The 15,395-nt window shown below is 40.4% G+C and overlaps 1 protein-coding gene across 2 annotated transcripts in view; it reads right to left on the bottom strand.

Moving 5' to 3' along the window:
- TMEM104 (transmembrane protein 104) overlaps nt 1–15,395 on the bottom strand; it is a 123,749-nt gene that overhangs the window by 82,405 nt on the left and 25,949 nt on the right. For both annotated transcript variants that reach the window (XM_061616090.1, XM_061616089.1), the window contains exons 3-6: nt 14,452–14,573; nt 7,177–7,258; nt 6,581–6,680; nt 5,880–5,960 (exon numbers count right to left, since the gene is read on the bottom strand). In XM_061616090.1, coding sequence (XP_061472074.1) covers nt 5,880–5,960; nt 6,581–6,680; nt 7,177–7,258; nt 14,452–14,573 — 385 coding nt within the window. The remainder of the gene's footprint in view (nt 1–5,879; nt 5,961–6,580; nt 6,681–7,176; nt 7,259–14,451; nt 14,574–15,395) is intronic.

Genomic DNA, 15,395 nt, shown 5'->3' with positions numbered 1-15,395 from the left:
GTTCACTTTTGCCTCTGGCTCTGACCCTGATTTTTCAAGATTGGATTTTAGATATATACTTTGTTCAACATCAGAATTTTCTGAGACAATGCTAATTTAAATACATGGCCCCAACTGGGAAGGTGGGGTGGTAGAGGCAATCACTAGGAAAAAGATGTATGATACATGGGCCTCACAGAACAATAGCAAGCAAAGGAATGTGAACTAGTGTTGATGTTAAGAGTCAAGATGCTAGGAATGCCTCACCTGACCAGTCCCACTCTAGTCTTAGACTTTGAAGTCAGTCTTTCATGTATTCTGACATCTCTCCAACAACTAGAAACTTGTTATTTTAAAAAGTAGTGCATTTTGGGATTCTCCACTTGGATGCCACCTCTAATACATATTGAACCACCTCTAGTAGATATTGAACTTAAAACACTAGTCATGTGGTAAAAATCTTCAAAGAGGCTGTCCTCAGTTAATTTTTTATTTGTGAACTTTGATCAAAGGGAGTTTCTCTCTCATTTGGCCAAGCTTTTAAAAAATTTATTATTTAACTTTTTCTTATTCCTTTTAAAAATTCTGTATTTAAAAGAAGAAGCTCACTTTTCTTAAGTGTTGGAATTTATGGGCAAAAAGCTCAAAGGAAGCATGCTTTAATAGATACTTGAAAAAGGTCACCACAATTCCACAGCTTGGTTTCTGCAAAAGACTATCAATCAATGCCCAAACAGTACCCTGTAAACTGACAAAGTAAAAGAAGGAAGTGCAGGGAATGGGAGGAAGTTAACATCACAGCGACAGGGTATGGTGCCCAAGCTGTTAGGTCACTGACTACAAAACTAAACATATGAAAGATTTATACGATCTGAAGAGAAACCTGGTCACCAGTTTCCGCAAGGGAAATTATTTCTCTTATAGCTAAATTAAAATCTAATAAAGCCCCAGGTGCAGATAATATACCGGCAGAAGTTTTCAAAGCAAATCCTGATTGGTGGGCCCCGATATTAGCAGTGCTATTTACTATGATAGATCAGTCAACTTTAATTCCACCGGATTGGGGCCTTGCAATAATAGTTCCCATACATAAAAAAGGCCCTAGAGATAATCCATCTAATTATAGGCCGATCAGTCTACTTACCATTATTAGTAAGCTTTATGCCATCCATCTCTATGACAAACTAAAAGAATGGGTCAATCAGGACAATAATATAGCAGAGGAACAAGCTGGCTTGAGAGCGGGGCGTTCTACGTCAGACCATATTTCTGTTCTACAGCATCTAGCCAATAAGTATACTGCCTATTCAGGAGGCTCCTTATATGTATCCTTTATAGACTTTAGGACGGCCTTCGACTCTATATCTAGGGAACGGCTATGGGAGAAATTAGAGGCCACTAATATTGATAAGAGATTACTATGTTTAATACGTGGCCTATATGCTAATACCTGTCTACGTGTCAGGTGTAATAAGGCAGGTCATCTAACAAGACCTATATTTACTTATAAGGGGGTAAAACAGGGATGCATACTAGCCCCCCTTCTTTTCAATCTATATATCAACTCGCTAGTAGGCAGTCTGCACAGGGTGCATTCACATTCACCAAGTCTGAATGAGAAGTTTGTACCCATTCTTATGTATGCGGACGATATAGCCCTGCTATCACGGTCAAGTGTTGGCATGAGACGTCTTCTGGCAGCACTTGCAAATTATTGCAATACTGAGTCTCTGTCAATTAACTACGATAAAACAAAAGTCTTGGTATTTTCCAACAAAAAGCCTAAACATCTATGGTGGATTCAGAAGCACCCAATTGACCAAGTAGACGTTTTTAAATACCTGGGAGTGATATTTCATTCTAAGGGATCCTGGGGCCCACATTTAAAAGCTGCTATATCCAACGCCCAAAGAACCACGAGAGCTCTTCTCTCCTTTTATTATAATAGGGGCGGTCAATACCTTCCTGCAGCAATTAAGGTATTTGTTATGAAGATCATACCTCAGCTATTGTATGGGGCTCAAGCCAGTACCTATGAGAATTATTCTCCCCTTGAAGCAGTACAAAATAGCTTTCTTAGAGCTGTGCTGGCTGCCCCTCGATGTATCCCCAGTAATATTCTCCGGTTAGAGGTAGGGCTCCCTACTATTGAATCACGTGTTTGGTCATATAGAATTAATTCCTGGCTGAAGATGATATTCACCCCCGTGGGTCTGACACCACTCACACTCTCGGATGCCTTCCAATCTAAGTGGAAGAAGATGATCAATGCTAAAATATTAAGTTTAGGATTTTCCCTGCCAATGATTATTAGTTTGGGTTATATAAAAGCTAAAGAAGTCATAGCACAACGGATACGAGATGTAGATCTCCAGGGTCATCTGCTGCTGATCACCAAGCGCAGATATAATCCAAGGCCATTTGTAATGGCTCCTTATCTGAACACTTTAACCTTACCCAGATTTAGAAGAGCCTTTACGTGGGCTAGGTTTAACATTCTCCCATCGGCTCTACTGGAAGGGCGTTATAAAAAAATACCTTATAAAAATAGATTATGCCCGTGTGGTAATGAAGAAGTAGAAACGATTGGACATGTACTACTCTTCTGTCCTTTTTACCGAGATCTTAGACTTCACCTGATTTCTCCCATTCTGCAAGATCTCCCTGGTAGGTCTGAAACTTTTTATGTAGATTATCTTCTATCTGAGCATTCCCCATCGGTAACAGCTAAGGTTGCCAGCTTTTGTTCTGCTGCTATTCTGTGTAGAAGATCTCTGATAACCATAAGGTAGAGACATTTGTAGCTTAATTTTTAACTGAAATTTTTAATCGATTAACTGTTGTTTTTTTAGAATTTTAGATTTTTAGATGTTTATTGTATTTTGCTATTGCTACTGCTGTGTATTAATCTGTATGTATGTGTTCTGGTCTATGACCGTAATAAATATATTTGATTTGATTTGAACATATGGGTGTGAAACATGCTCCTACCTCTGACCAAAAATTTACACTAGGTATCTACTAGGGAAAAAAACTTGCAGAATGTATTGCTGGACACACAACTCCCTTTCACTTCTTAGGCTACATGATGAATGGCTGTGCCTTAACCACAGTAGCTGAAGGCATTTAGAATAATCATACAATCTGTGTTCTATTTTAAAGCATGTAATAATTTGAAACCACAACTCATTAGCTATATGCTGTCCTCTGTAGAACATCTCAGGTTCCCCAATTGTGTTATTTATTCAAGACAGACATCTCAGGCTGAACTTTACAACTGAGGATTTTAGGTGAGGGCACCGCCCATTAGCCTCCACCTACATATGGACATTAGTGTCAGTTCTGTTTTATAAACTGCCACCAACCTTCATTGATCAATATTTTCATTACTGGACACAAAACAGGAAGATCAATGACTTCCTGCAAGGATGGTACATGATGTATGTGCCTTGAATCCATTATCACAATAAATGACTCCTGGATCCCTGATAGAGAGCACCCACCTATCCTTCAGAATAGTTTCCTTTCACAGGCCCTTGTCTCTCTTTAACAGTTAAGACTGCAAATCTATTCCCTACAGAAAGCAGTCAAATCAGAAGTGGAAGATTTATCCACAGCTTGACTCCTACAACTGCAGATGCATTCCATGTCAAATCATTAAAATAGTCAAGGGAAATGAGCAAAGAATACAGTAAAAACAAGGATTTTGCTTTTAACAGGCCAATAACTCTCAAAAGGAGGTATAACAGAGCTACAACACTTCTTCACTTAGCCATGAAACTCCACAAGTCTTATTCACTGACTGTATCACATAAATCTCTCCCCTAATAACAAACCTGCCAGGTTCTTGTCTGGGCATACTATTAGCACACAGTTGTTTCAGGGCTCAAATAAAACCACATAACATGCAGAATGAGAAGGTCAGAAATTCTCTCTGAACAGCAAATAGCTCTGATTTCAGTTCATTAAAATAAGCATGTACAAATTCTGGTTATACTTAACTGCAAGAAGCCTTTTTGATTTTCAAAGTGAAAGATGGGACTACAGAATTAGAATAGCTGAGAAAATTGGGCACCTGAAGGGAGCCCCAATGTGGCCGAGGGTGGAGCAGACATCCAGAGCAACTAAGGAGAAAGGCTTCTACACAAACCAGAAAACCTGCCCAGCGACACAGGTGAATAGATGTAGTAAGAATAAGAGATGCATGCAAAATCCAAGCCTAGCTGGTAAACAGAAGCCAGGAATTAAAGCAGTCAATTCCAGCCTACTTGGTTTAAGGAAAATAGTGCATTTAAAACAAGATTGGGGAAGCTGTGGCCCTCCAGATGTTGTTGAACTCTCACTTACCATCAGACCTAGTTACCACAGCCAACAGGGATTATGGCAGCTGTAGTCCAACAGCATCTGGAGGGAAACAGGTATCCTACCACTTTAAAGAAGAGGGAGGCTCTTCAAGGCTAGTATCTTAAAAAGGGATCAAAACATCTTGCCGATCAGATGGTCAGTGAGACTCACAGCCTCTTAAAATTACCTGAAGGCTGTCCAATCCCTTCAGAGAAGTTTGGAGAAACAACTCCATATAGGAATCCCCACGATCACCTACCTGACTCCAGAATCTTTTAAAATGGCCAGGGTAGTCTGTTGATTGGCAGACTAGCTTGAGTTTCAATCTGTACACCCTAGCTTCCAAAAATCATCCTCTAGCATTTAAACACTAAACTGGTCAGTACAAGGCATGCTTAATCAAATGTTTTTAAGCACATCCAAAAAGGTTGTGTGGGCAAAAAAGACTGCCAACACGTTCAGCGAATTTTCTTAACACCCTTAAGTCAAAGGGTGAGTGTACATGATCCACCAAAATTAGTCCAATTTCTGTATTATCCAAATTTGCATTAATTGACTTACTCTTGCATTACAGTTTTGACAAGGAAGGAGATGCAGCAGAGATAAGGAAAAGGGGAATAAGATCAGACCTAAGTGGTACATATAGAGGCTACAGGCTTAAGATCACCTCTACCTCACATCCATTTCAAGGACTTCAGCAGACACCAGCTACATGTTTTACTTTTCCTGCACAACTTCTTCTTGAGATATACACTAAGCCTCATTCAGATTAGATAGATAGATAGATAGATAGATAGATAGATAGATAGATAGATAGATAGATAGATAGATAGATAGATAGATAGATAGATAGATAGATAGATAGATAGATAGATAGATAGATAGATAGATAGATAGATAGATAGATAGATAGATAGATAGATAGTGTGTGTGTGTGTGTGTGTGTGCACGCGTGCGTGTAAAAACTAAATTCCATAACTAACAATGTACTCGTGGATCTGTGAAACTTGCATGATTATTTCAAAATTCTGGATCACCAAGATTTTTACATTTTACAGATCAGAGCAGAAGCACAAATCACAAAACTCTACTTAGGGCTATCCACAACTTTGAGGGGGGCCTTCATTCACCAAGCTTACTGTAATTATTCAATATTTAATTCTCTCCTTTGGAAGGAAAGATTTGACAGCACAGTTTATTTATTGCAAAGGGCAACAACAGTAGGAAGCTTTTTTGTGAATTACAAGCCAAATACTTAACATATCATTAAACACCTATTCAATTAATCCTGTCTTGAATTCTCATTTGTGATCTGAGCACCCTCTGCTGGGTGAAGTTATCTATCACGGCAATTAAAACTGAACATTACTATACTATTCTTCACATGGAAAAGTGCATTCCTAATACAGTGGTTTGGTTTTCACTTGAAACTGTTATTCCTCAAGTAAAATTACTAACTGCTAAGAACATTTAGCAAAACAACTGACTAGGTTAGATGAAAAACAGCATAACACATTTAATGTAAAGCAGAGCCTTCATGGCTTGGAGGGATTTACCTTTATTGAAGAACATGGAGGCCATCTGACCCATCTCCACCCTTTCAGTGATTTCAAAAATATTAGGTACTCCTCGTCTCTCTGCAGGGTTAGAACAAAGGAAACTCTTAGACTACTTCTCAAAGATGGGACCCACTCAAGCCATAACCCATTCTCTCTCCATCTGGTTCAGTCATGTAAAGTAATGCTTTCCTGTGTAACAAGAATTGCCTACAGGAGACCCAAAGGAGGAAACTTTTACAACACTTGGGATTCTTTTGTTTTGAAATTAGGTATGTGGAAGGACAAATAAAACTTTGTGTGGTGTTAGGTTTTGTGGACTTTACTTGCAAGGTTGTAGATTGTTGTAAGTCAGTGTCAAAGTTAACCTTTTAGGCAGAAAGGCAATTCATAAATAATTGTATAAATAAAATAAATAAAAACTATTCATGGGCTTTTTCAATGACATTTCTGTGTCACTGAAACCTCATGGAAGCACAGCAAGAAAGAAAAAGGGTTTTCAGTGGCTTGATGAACTAGCTTTCTTCAGTTGTAAAAACAATAGTGTATCTCAGAAAGCTAGTACATATATATGTGTATACAAGATGCAGGAAAAGTAGGACATGTCTTATTTGTTGTCTGCACTGAAGGGAACTCTTATGGAAATGAAAAAAGCTTCATGCATGTTATTAAGAAGAAAGAAGAACCAGCTAGATACTTACGAACAGATAGGATAGGTCGTGTCTCTGATCGCTCGTAGCCATCTGGAAGAAGAACATCACTATCAGAAACCCCAGATGAAGAATCTTCATCATCATCTTCCTAGAAGAGCAAGAGATTAGCATTAACTGTTCAAAATATAGGATTATTTCAGAATTCTAACAAGAAACAGAATGACAAGCTTACTAAGAAGCAAGGAGTCTTTACTTGCCAGAAGGAAGACTAGATCTCTCCATCTGAAAGACTTCTGATATGCTTATTGCTTCAGTTTCTCCACCAAAAGGCTGAACCTCAGAATCTATAGCCATATTAAGAAGAGCCTGTTGGATCAGGCCAATGGCCCATCTAGTCCATCATCCTGTTCTTACAGTGGCCAACCAGAAGCCCATGGGAAACCTGCAAGCAGGAACTGAGCACAAGAACACTCTCCCTTTCCACTGTCTCCAGCAACTAGCATTCAGAGGTATACTGCCTCCTACCATATGCGTCTGAATACCAAACATTACTGACATAACTGAAATGGAAACAGAGGTGGCCCACTGATACTTTCCAGCTATAAAGCAAAATGATTAAGAGCTAAATGAACTGCCATACAAACCTTGTGCTTTTCCATTCTCTTCCAGCGAAGCTGAGCATTTGCAGCAGCCATGGCCTCCATGACAAAAGTTGTGGTCATGTAGCTAGCAGGAAGATTATAACATTACCAGTTAATTAATAAAATGCACTGGAATATCCCATCACCACCCACAAAGTCTTTAACAGTTATATTCTGAGATGCAAAATGTAAACCGTATTAGTGATATAGGGTGTGAATATACACCATGTGGGGAGCCACATTTATTGTTCTGGTGTCTGTCCTGTTTATCTATAAACAAGGGGAGGGACTCTAATTTTTACATCAAAAGGGTCAGAGGGGTTTAAAGAGCTGAAGCTACCCCCATCTTACTTTACCTCCCCATGCTGCATTGTTGTAGGCACTTTTATTTTCCTGCTGTCCATCACTTCAAGCGCTTTTTCTCCACAGTCCAGCTCACTTCTGGAACTGGGGCTGGGAAGGGCAAAAATGCTTAAAATGATGGAGTGCAGAAAAGTAAGGCAAATTAGAGGGAAGGCGCATGAGAGGGCATCTTCACATGAGAGGGCATCATGTGATGTAAAAGCGTCACTTTCCACCCTGTGCTCAATTCATGAATGAGGTGGACACATGAACAAAAAAATCTGCTTGCTCCCCATCTCGTCTGGTTGCTCTCTTAACAGCAAGGCTAAACAAAATTAACTTGAGCAAATATTCTCCCATGTGGCAGCACTGGTGAAGGCTGAAAGACTAATGCACAAGAGTTACAAGCCACTAGGAACATCTCCTGAATAACCTTAACTGAAGTGAAAAAGAGCTGCATGAATTCATGACTATGCTCTTATGCTACTCCCATTCATTTTAATGGAATTTCTGCAGCAAAGTCTTGGGGGATTGTACCCCAAAATCTTGAGAACTACAGAACTTAATCTAATTTGAATAAGAAATTATAGGATGAGCACATTTCATATGACACTTCACTGTATCACTGATCACATTGTTCAGTCACATTAATTACACTATGATGATCACGGGCAGTCATGGGGAACAATTCCACCATCTATGATAATGTGCACCATGGTGGCTATAGAAGACTTAGTACCTTGGATGAAAGGTACCATTTCAGTATTATTATTATTATTAATATTTTTATTATCAGCACTTCACCAGTAGGTTCCAGGGCAGGTCACAACAATATAAAATGCATTAAGAACAGCTTAAATCAAATTACATTCACAACTAGAGAGGGCCTTAAAAATATACATCTCAAGTGTCAAAAGCCAAGGTTTATTTTATTTATTTATTTTATTACATTTTTAGACCACCCTATAGCAATAAGCTCCCAGGGCGGTGTACAGCATAATAAAACAGGTTAAAATACAAAAACACAATAAAACATAATTAAAAATTTTCAATTTTAAATTCAAATTTTAAAATTTTTAAAATTTTTAAAATGCCTGGGCGAAGAGGTAGGTCTTTACCTGGCGCCGAAAAGATAGCAAAGAAGGCGCCAGGCGTATCTCATCAGGGAGGGCGTTCCATAGTTCGGGGGCCACCACTGAGAAGGCCCTAGCTCTAGTTATCGTTCTCCGTGCCTCCCTATGCGTTGGGACACGGAGAAGGGCCTTCGACGTCGAGCGCAGCGACCGGGTAGGTACATAGCGGGAGAGGCGTTCCGCCAGGTATTGCGGTCCGATGCCGTTAAGGGCTTTATAGGTAAGAACCAACACTTTGAATCTGGCCCGGAAACATATTGGTAGCCAGTGCAGCTGGGCCAGGACAGGTGTTATATGATCAAATTTTTTTGTCCCAGTAAGAACTCTGGCCGCAGCATTCTGCACCAGCTGAAGTTTCCGAACCGTCTTCAGAGGTAACCCTACGTAGAGTGCATTACAGTAGTCCAATCTAGAGGTTACCAGAGCATGGATAACTGTGGCAAGGTTCTCCCTATCCAGATAGGGTCGTAGTTGGGCTACCAGCCGAAGCTGGTAGAACGCATTCCGTGCCACCGAGGCTACTTGAGCCTCCAGTGACAGGAGCGGATCTAATAAGACCCCCAAACTACGGACCTGCTCCTTTAGGGGGAGTGTAACCCCATCTAGGGCAGGTCGGACATCAACCATCTGGGCAGAGAGCCCCCCCACCAACAGCATCTCAGTCTTGTCAGGATTGAGTCTCAGTTTATTAGCTCTCATCCAGTCCATTATCGCGGCCAGGCAGTGGTTTAGTACATTAACAGCCTCACCTGAAGAAGATGAAAAGGAGAAGTAGAGCTGCGTATCATCAGCATATTGCTGGAAACGCACTCCAAATCTCCTAATGACCTCGCCCAGCGGCTTCATATAGATATTAAAGAGCATGGGGGACAGAACTGAACCCTGTGGGACCCCATATTGGAGTATCCAGGGACTCGAGTAATGCTCCCCAAGCACCAGCTTCTGGAGACGATTCTTGAGGTAGGAGCACAGCCACCGCCAAGCAGTGCCTCCAACTCCTAAGTCCGCAAGACGTCCCAGAAGGATACCATGGTCGATGGTATCAAAAGCCGCTGAGAGATCAAGGAGAACCAACAGAGTTACACTCCCTCTGTCTTTCTCCCGACAGAGGTCATCATACAGGGCGACCAAGGCTGTTTCTGTACCAAACCCCGGCCGAAAGGTGAAGAGGTGCATCCTCAGCATATGACAAAAGCTATACAGTGAAGGTGCCAGATTCACCACTGTGAGGAGGGAAGTACATGGGTCTAAATCAGCTCTGGTCACCCTGATGGATGACCTTTATTAGGAGTGTGGTCCTGCTTCTTCTACTTTATCACTAGATTACTTTTGATACCATTGACCACACTATTATGGGTGAACTGGCCCAGTTCTGCATCAGGGACACTGTGCTACAGTGGTCCCATTCATACTTGGTCATATTCTGAGAGTAGCAATGGGAGACTGCTCTTCAGGCTGTTGGCACGGTTATGTTATGGGGTCCCACAGAGCACTATTTTGTCCCCAGTGCTATTCACCATCTGTATGAAGCCACTGGGAATGATCATTAGGAGATTTGGGGTAAGGTATCATCATTATGCTGATAACCAATGCTATTTCTCCATCACGTTTGTCAGGAGAGGTTGTGAAAGATTTGGACTGTTGCTGGAACAATGGTGGACTGAATGAGGGCCAATAAATTGGGTCTGAATTCTAGGAAGATGGAGGCTTTGTGGGTGAGAGGTTCCCACATCTGAGAGACAGGTCAAGTGCCTGCCCTGGATGGAGTTACACTCCCTTTGAAGGGGAAGGTACATCGTTTGGGAGTACTCCTGGAGCAATCTTTGTCACTTGAGACACAGCTGGCCTTGGTGTCTAGGAGTGCCTTTTATTAGGTTTGGCTGGTATGCTTAGCTACGGCAGTTCCTGGATAGGATAACCTGACCACAGTAATCCATGCATTGGTAACTTCAAGGCTCAATTACTGCAACACACTCTATGTGAAGCTGCTCTTGGTCTGGTCAGGAAGCTTCAGCTAGTGCAGAATGCTATGCCTAGACTGGGGATGAGAACAGACTACTGTCAATACATAACAGTGGTGTTGAAAGGCCTGCACTGTCTTTCAATCTACTATTGGATTCAATGTTCTTTGCCCCGTATGTCACAAGCCAATCACTGAGATCATCTGAGGGAGCACTATTAGTGGTCCCACATGGCATAACTCATATCAACAAGAAATTGTGTCTTCAGTGTAGTGGGTCCAACTCTATACAACTCCCTCTCTTTAGAAGTCAGGCAAAATTTCCCTGTAAAATGTCCCTGTAAAATTTCAAGCGCCAAGTTATAAAATTTTATTTTGACTGGACTTTGCCCTATGGCCATTGTTCTAATGTTTTCTAATTTCTGATGTTTTAGTCTATGTTTTAAATGTTGTGTGTGTTTTTTCCCTATCATCTGCTCTAAGATGTATAGTGAAAAGCAGGATTCCTTAAACAAATGAAACAGTGTCAGGACTATATCAGCAGAACAGTCATGCCACTTGGGTACACAAACAAAGACCATTTGCACAACAGAGTTAAATGAACCACTTAAAAAGGTTAAGAAATGAGGGACTTGGAAACTGCCAAGTTGACGACTGGGAGCAAGTGATCCATCAGTGTTCCCCGTTCTCCATTACAATTTGCTTTCTTGATCTTACAAATGAATTGTCATTACCCGAGTTAGATGACCATTTTAAGGTTTCTCCTTCTCATTTTTACTAAAAACTAAAATCAATCTTATTTAAACCTCAAAAATGGTTTCTTACTGCTTCACAAGCTGAACTCATTTATCAAGTTTGAATAAGAAATTAGTGTTGCTAGGATTAGAGCACAGCACCAACTTCCAGGGGCCTGAATAATTTCCCATTTGTTCTTTTACTGCATTGAATATTCCCCAGAGGATATTAGGGATCCAGAAGTGCAAAAGAGAGGAATGGAAGGATCAGGGTAACAATTCTCAAACCACTCAGCACCAGTGGACAGTATATAAATGCAACCAAATAAATAAAATAAATAAATTTCAAGGCTGATACAAAACATTTAATTGCAAATCAGCACATGTCCCAACAGCATCAAGAAATGAATTGGAAAATATATAAATGATACAGGCAGGCTTCAAGGTTTTGAAATAGTCTCTTTTACAAAGCCTCAAAAGCAATTTAGCCACTAGTACTGCAAGGATTTATGCATCCCATCCAACAGAATTTACACTTTTATAATGCCTTTCCTTCCACAGATGTTAAGCAATTTATAAGATTAAGTCTCAACACGAAAGAAATCCAGTCTCAACCCAGGGAGAAAGGGTACTGGCAGAGAGAGGACTGCTACTCAATGTTGAAAGGCAATACTTTTACAATGGAACAGTAAAGTATAGACGATAACTGCAACAAATTACAAGTACATTCATCAGGAATCCAGAAACTTTGGATGGTCTTTGTAGATAGCCATTATTTGTGGTCACCACCAATCCCTCTGGCACACAGGTAGTGTTCAGGAGATGGGCTGGGTCAGTTTTACACCTTCCACAAAGTTTTACAGAGAGAATCTTACTTCTTCTGTCCATCTCCACAGCTTGTTTTGGCCAATCTGGAAGATTGATCCCTCCCTATGAATTCTCTGTATGTCAGAGATTTCAATGGAAGAGTGACGTCTAGTTTCTCCCACTTGCAGTAAATGCACACTTCCCCCCCACCATATTTTTGCCAATGCATGGAACACTGGCAGAGGGGAAGGGTCTCCCACATTGTGTTCAACATCCAGGAGCAGGAGGTCACCCAAAAGAGATTTATAATCCCTGCAAACCAACTGGTTTTTGTAGATCCCTGACATTCAGAAGGATAAATTAGGAATTAAGAATATATATACAATCTTAAAAATTACATTAGTTAAGGCAAGATTTTACATTTAATCAGAAAAGTGATACTTTAGTACTTCTGGAGTTCCCCCTGCACACTGCTCAAAACATTACCAATGCTATAAACCTTCAGCTAATAATCTGTTTTATCTATCGGATTTCAAAAGCTAAAGGGAAAGAATATAACACACATGGCTTGTATGTCAAGTTACATCCTTATGCATTTTAATACTACACTAGAAAAACACTTGCTCAGCAGCTATAATCACTTTGAAGTTTGCATTTCCCACATATCTGACTTAAAAATGACAGAATTATACATTATGAAGAACCAAAAACTTCTGCCAAAAGTTATTCTCCCCATCCCTGTTAACATGCAATAAAGCCTAACAGATGTCCTGACAATATATTCATTTATATTTTCATACAATCTGAAAACAGAAATAGTAGCCTTCACAATACGCAGAACCAACTTGGTATCTTCAGGAGAAGCCAAGCTGAAACGATGCAAGCATTTTGCATAGAGTGGGTACGTATGATACTGCCAGCATTAATTTAGCACCCACAGCAGCATCCAAGTCATATGAAATCTGAGCTACTTCATTAGCAAAGAAGCAAACAAAGGAACTGCAGTAAGAATTACAATGATTCACCATGCAATGGGAAACAGCTTCAATAGTAGCCTCCCTGCAAGTATACTGCTTCTGCTCACCAGGAGGATGAGGCATCGACAAGGTTGGAACTGCACAGGAGCAGCAAAACTGGGTGCTGCCTCACCCCTCCTGGTAGGTGACAGTGATGCCTTTGCTGGGAGGCTATGTGACTCTGCTCGACCAGGTTTCCTGCTCCTGTCCAGGAACATGAAGCCTGGAATTAATAAGCTTCAGAACACTCAGAAAGGTTTAGCTGGACACAGTTCAGCTGACTCAGTGATGGCAGAGGGAGGGATCTCTTCACTGCCACTTCACAGGCCTGCAAGTGGCTTCTATGCTGCGCTTGGTCAAATTCACAAATGTTTCCACTTCTGCTCAAGATAACTATCAATCTGCTTCAATTAACACAGCTACTGAATAAATCATTGGTCTAGGCTCCTTCAGAGTTTGAGAAGAGGATGCCAAGGAGCAACCCTGTCAGTAGTACCAGATAACCACCTCTTCTACAACCAAAAGTGTTTTGGTGAGATTTGACTTTTGCAGTTTAGATGGTAGCAATGTCAAAACTATATCAGCTTTACACTGCTAATAACAAACAAAATTCCTTTAAGAAGCAAGAGACAAGATCCTAATCTATGGGAGATAACTACATCAAGACTGGAGAAAAGCAAAAGAGCAAAGTCCTTTTACCTTGGCCGCAGACAAAAAGCTCGGAAACAGGATAGAGGGTTAAAATGGATATGTAAACAGTTTTTGGGGGGCTACTTTGGGAAGAAGGCAAGATATAATAATAATAATAATAATAATAATAATATAAAACTATTAATTTTTGCTATTCATTAGACAGATAAACCTCTTACCCAGATTGCTACTCAACATGTGCCAGGAAACAAGCCTTTCCTTCCTGCCCATCCATGCATCACCTGACCTGTCTCTGATACTACTGGGCACAATGTTCAAATAGGGTGTACACATGTAAACTGCAAGATATATAAACTCAGATTATGCAATCAATATCCAATCTGAGATATTGACCATGGTGTTTGCACACACACTCCCTATTTGAACACCTATGCATGGACATAAGGTGGCAATGGAGGTCAGACTAGTGTGCCAAATGGGCAGAGAAAGAACTATAGTCTTACTCCTGAGCACATGGAGAGGAATGAACCACAATAGCTGAGTGGCAAGTGGGCTGTATTACTACAGACCACATTTTTCCAATTTACAAGTTCCCAATAGGATGTCAACAGAAGTGACATGCAGCAAACTCTTACCTCATGAACCCCAGGAACATTATTAGGATGAGACTGACAAGCCAACCAGCAGTAGCAAAGGCCTTTGGCATAGTTAAAGCTCCTGTCCCAACTATGAGATTGAACATGTAAACCAGGCCAACCTGCAATTAGAGAAATTGTAAGTATTATAATCCTGTGACTTTTATTTGTTAAGACTCTTGGACTAGCCAGTCCAAAAGGGACAGAAGGCAGCAACCACCATATGAACAATCCAAACCAATATGGTTACTATGACTGTGTGGTTTCACAGAAAATCTTATAGCCTCAGTAAAAAAATACTTCTTAGCCCATACCTACACAGGGTTCATTTGTGCAACTACATCATATTTAACCATGTGGGATTATGAATATTCACAGTTGTAAAAAAAATCTTTTCAATGTCTCAATAGTTTATTATTTTTTTGTTTTCAATCCCAAGCGTTCAGGATGGAGGAGGTTACACACAGCAAAATGACAGAAAAACCAGACATGCTGATGAAAGGATATAGCCTCCAAACATCATGTGAGCTGTATCAATGAACAACCCTGCCCTATGATAAGAAGTCCTTTGCTCCATTTATGCAATTCTCTCATTTGGCATGTTATACACTCCAAGGGAAAGATTCTCTGAAACCAAGGGTTTGCACAGGTTGGGGTGGGGGCTACTCAAAATTTCTTAGGCAACTTATAAATGAGCATTCTACAGCTTGCCAACTATTAGCCAACTAGGAGTCTGACAAGTAATTTTCCTCCCAAATATATGTAGCAGGGAAGTAGATGGAAATTCTCTCTTACTGGGACACCAGAGGAATCGTGTAAACAAATGGGCATGCCTCCATGACAAACTGTTAGTCTAAGTGTCAGGGGAAAAACAGGCATTATTCCTCTTCTTTATTAAAGACAATTATTAGATAAGAGTACCAGAAGATAACTGTTCTTTTGTT

This window comes from Rhineura floridana, chromosome 3, assembly GCF_030035675.1.
Source record: "Rhineura floridana isolate rRhiFlo1 chromosome 3, rRhiFlo1.hap2, whole genome shotgun sequence".
NCBI classification, from domain to species: Eukaryota; Metazoa; Chordata; class Lepidosauria; order Squamata; family Rhineuridae; genus Rhineura; species Rhineura floridana.
The sequence above is the reverse complement of the archived record's forward strand: the minus strand, read 5'-3'. Positions and strand labels throughout refer to the sequence as shown.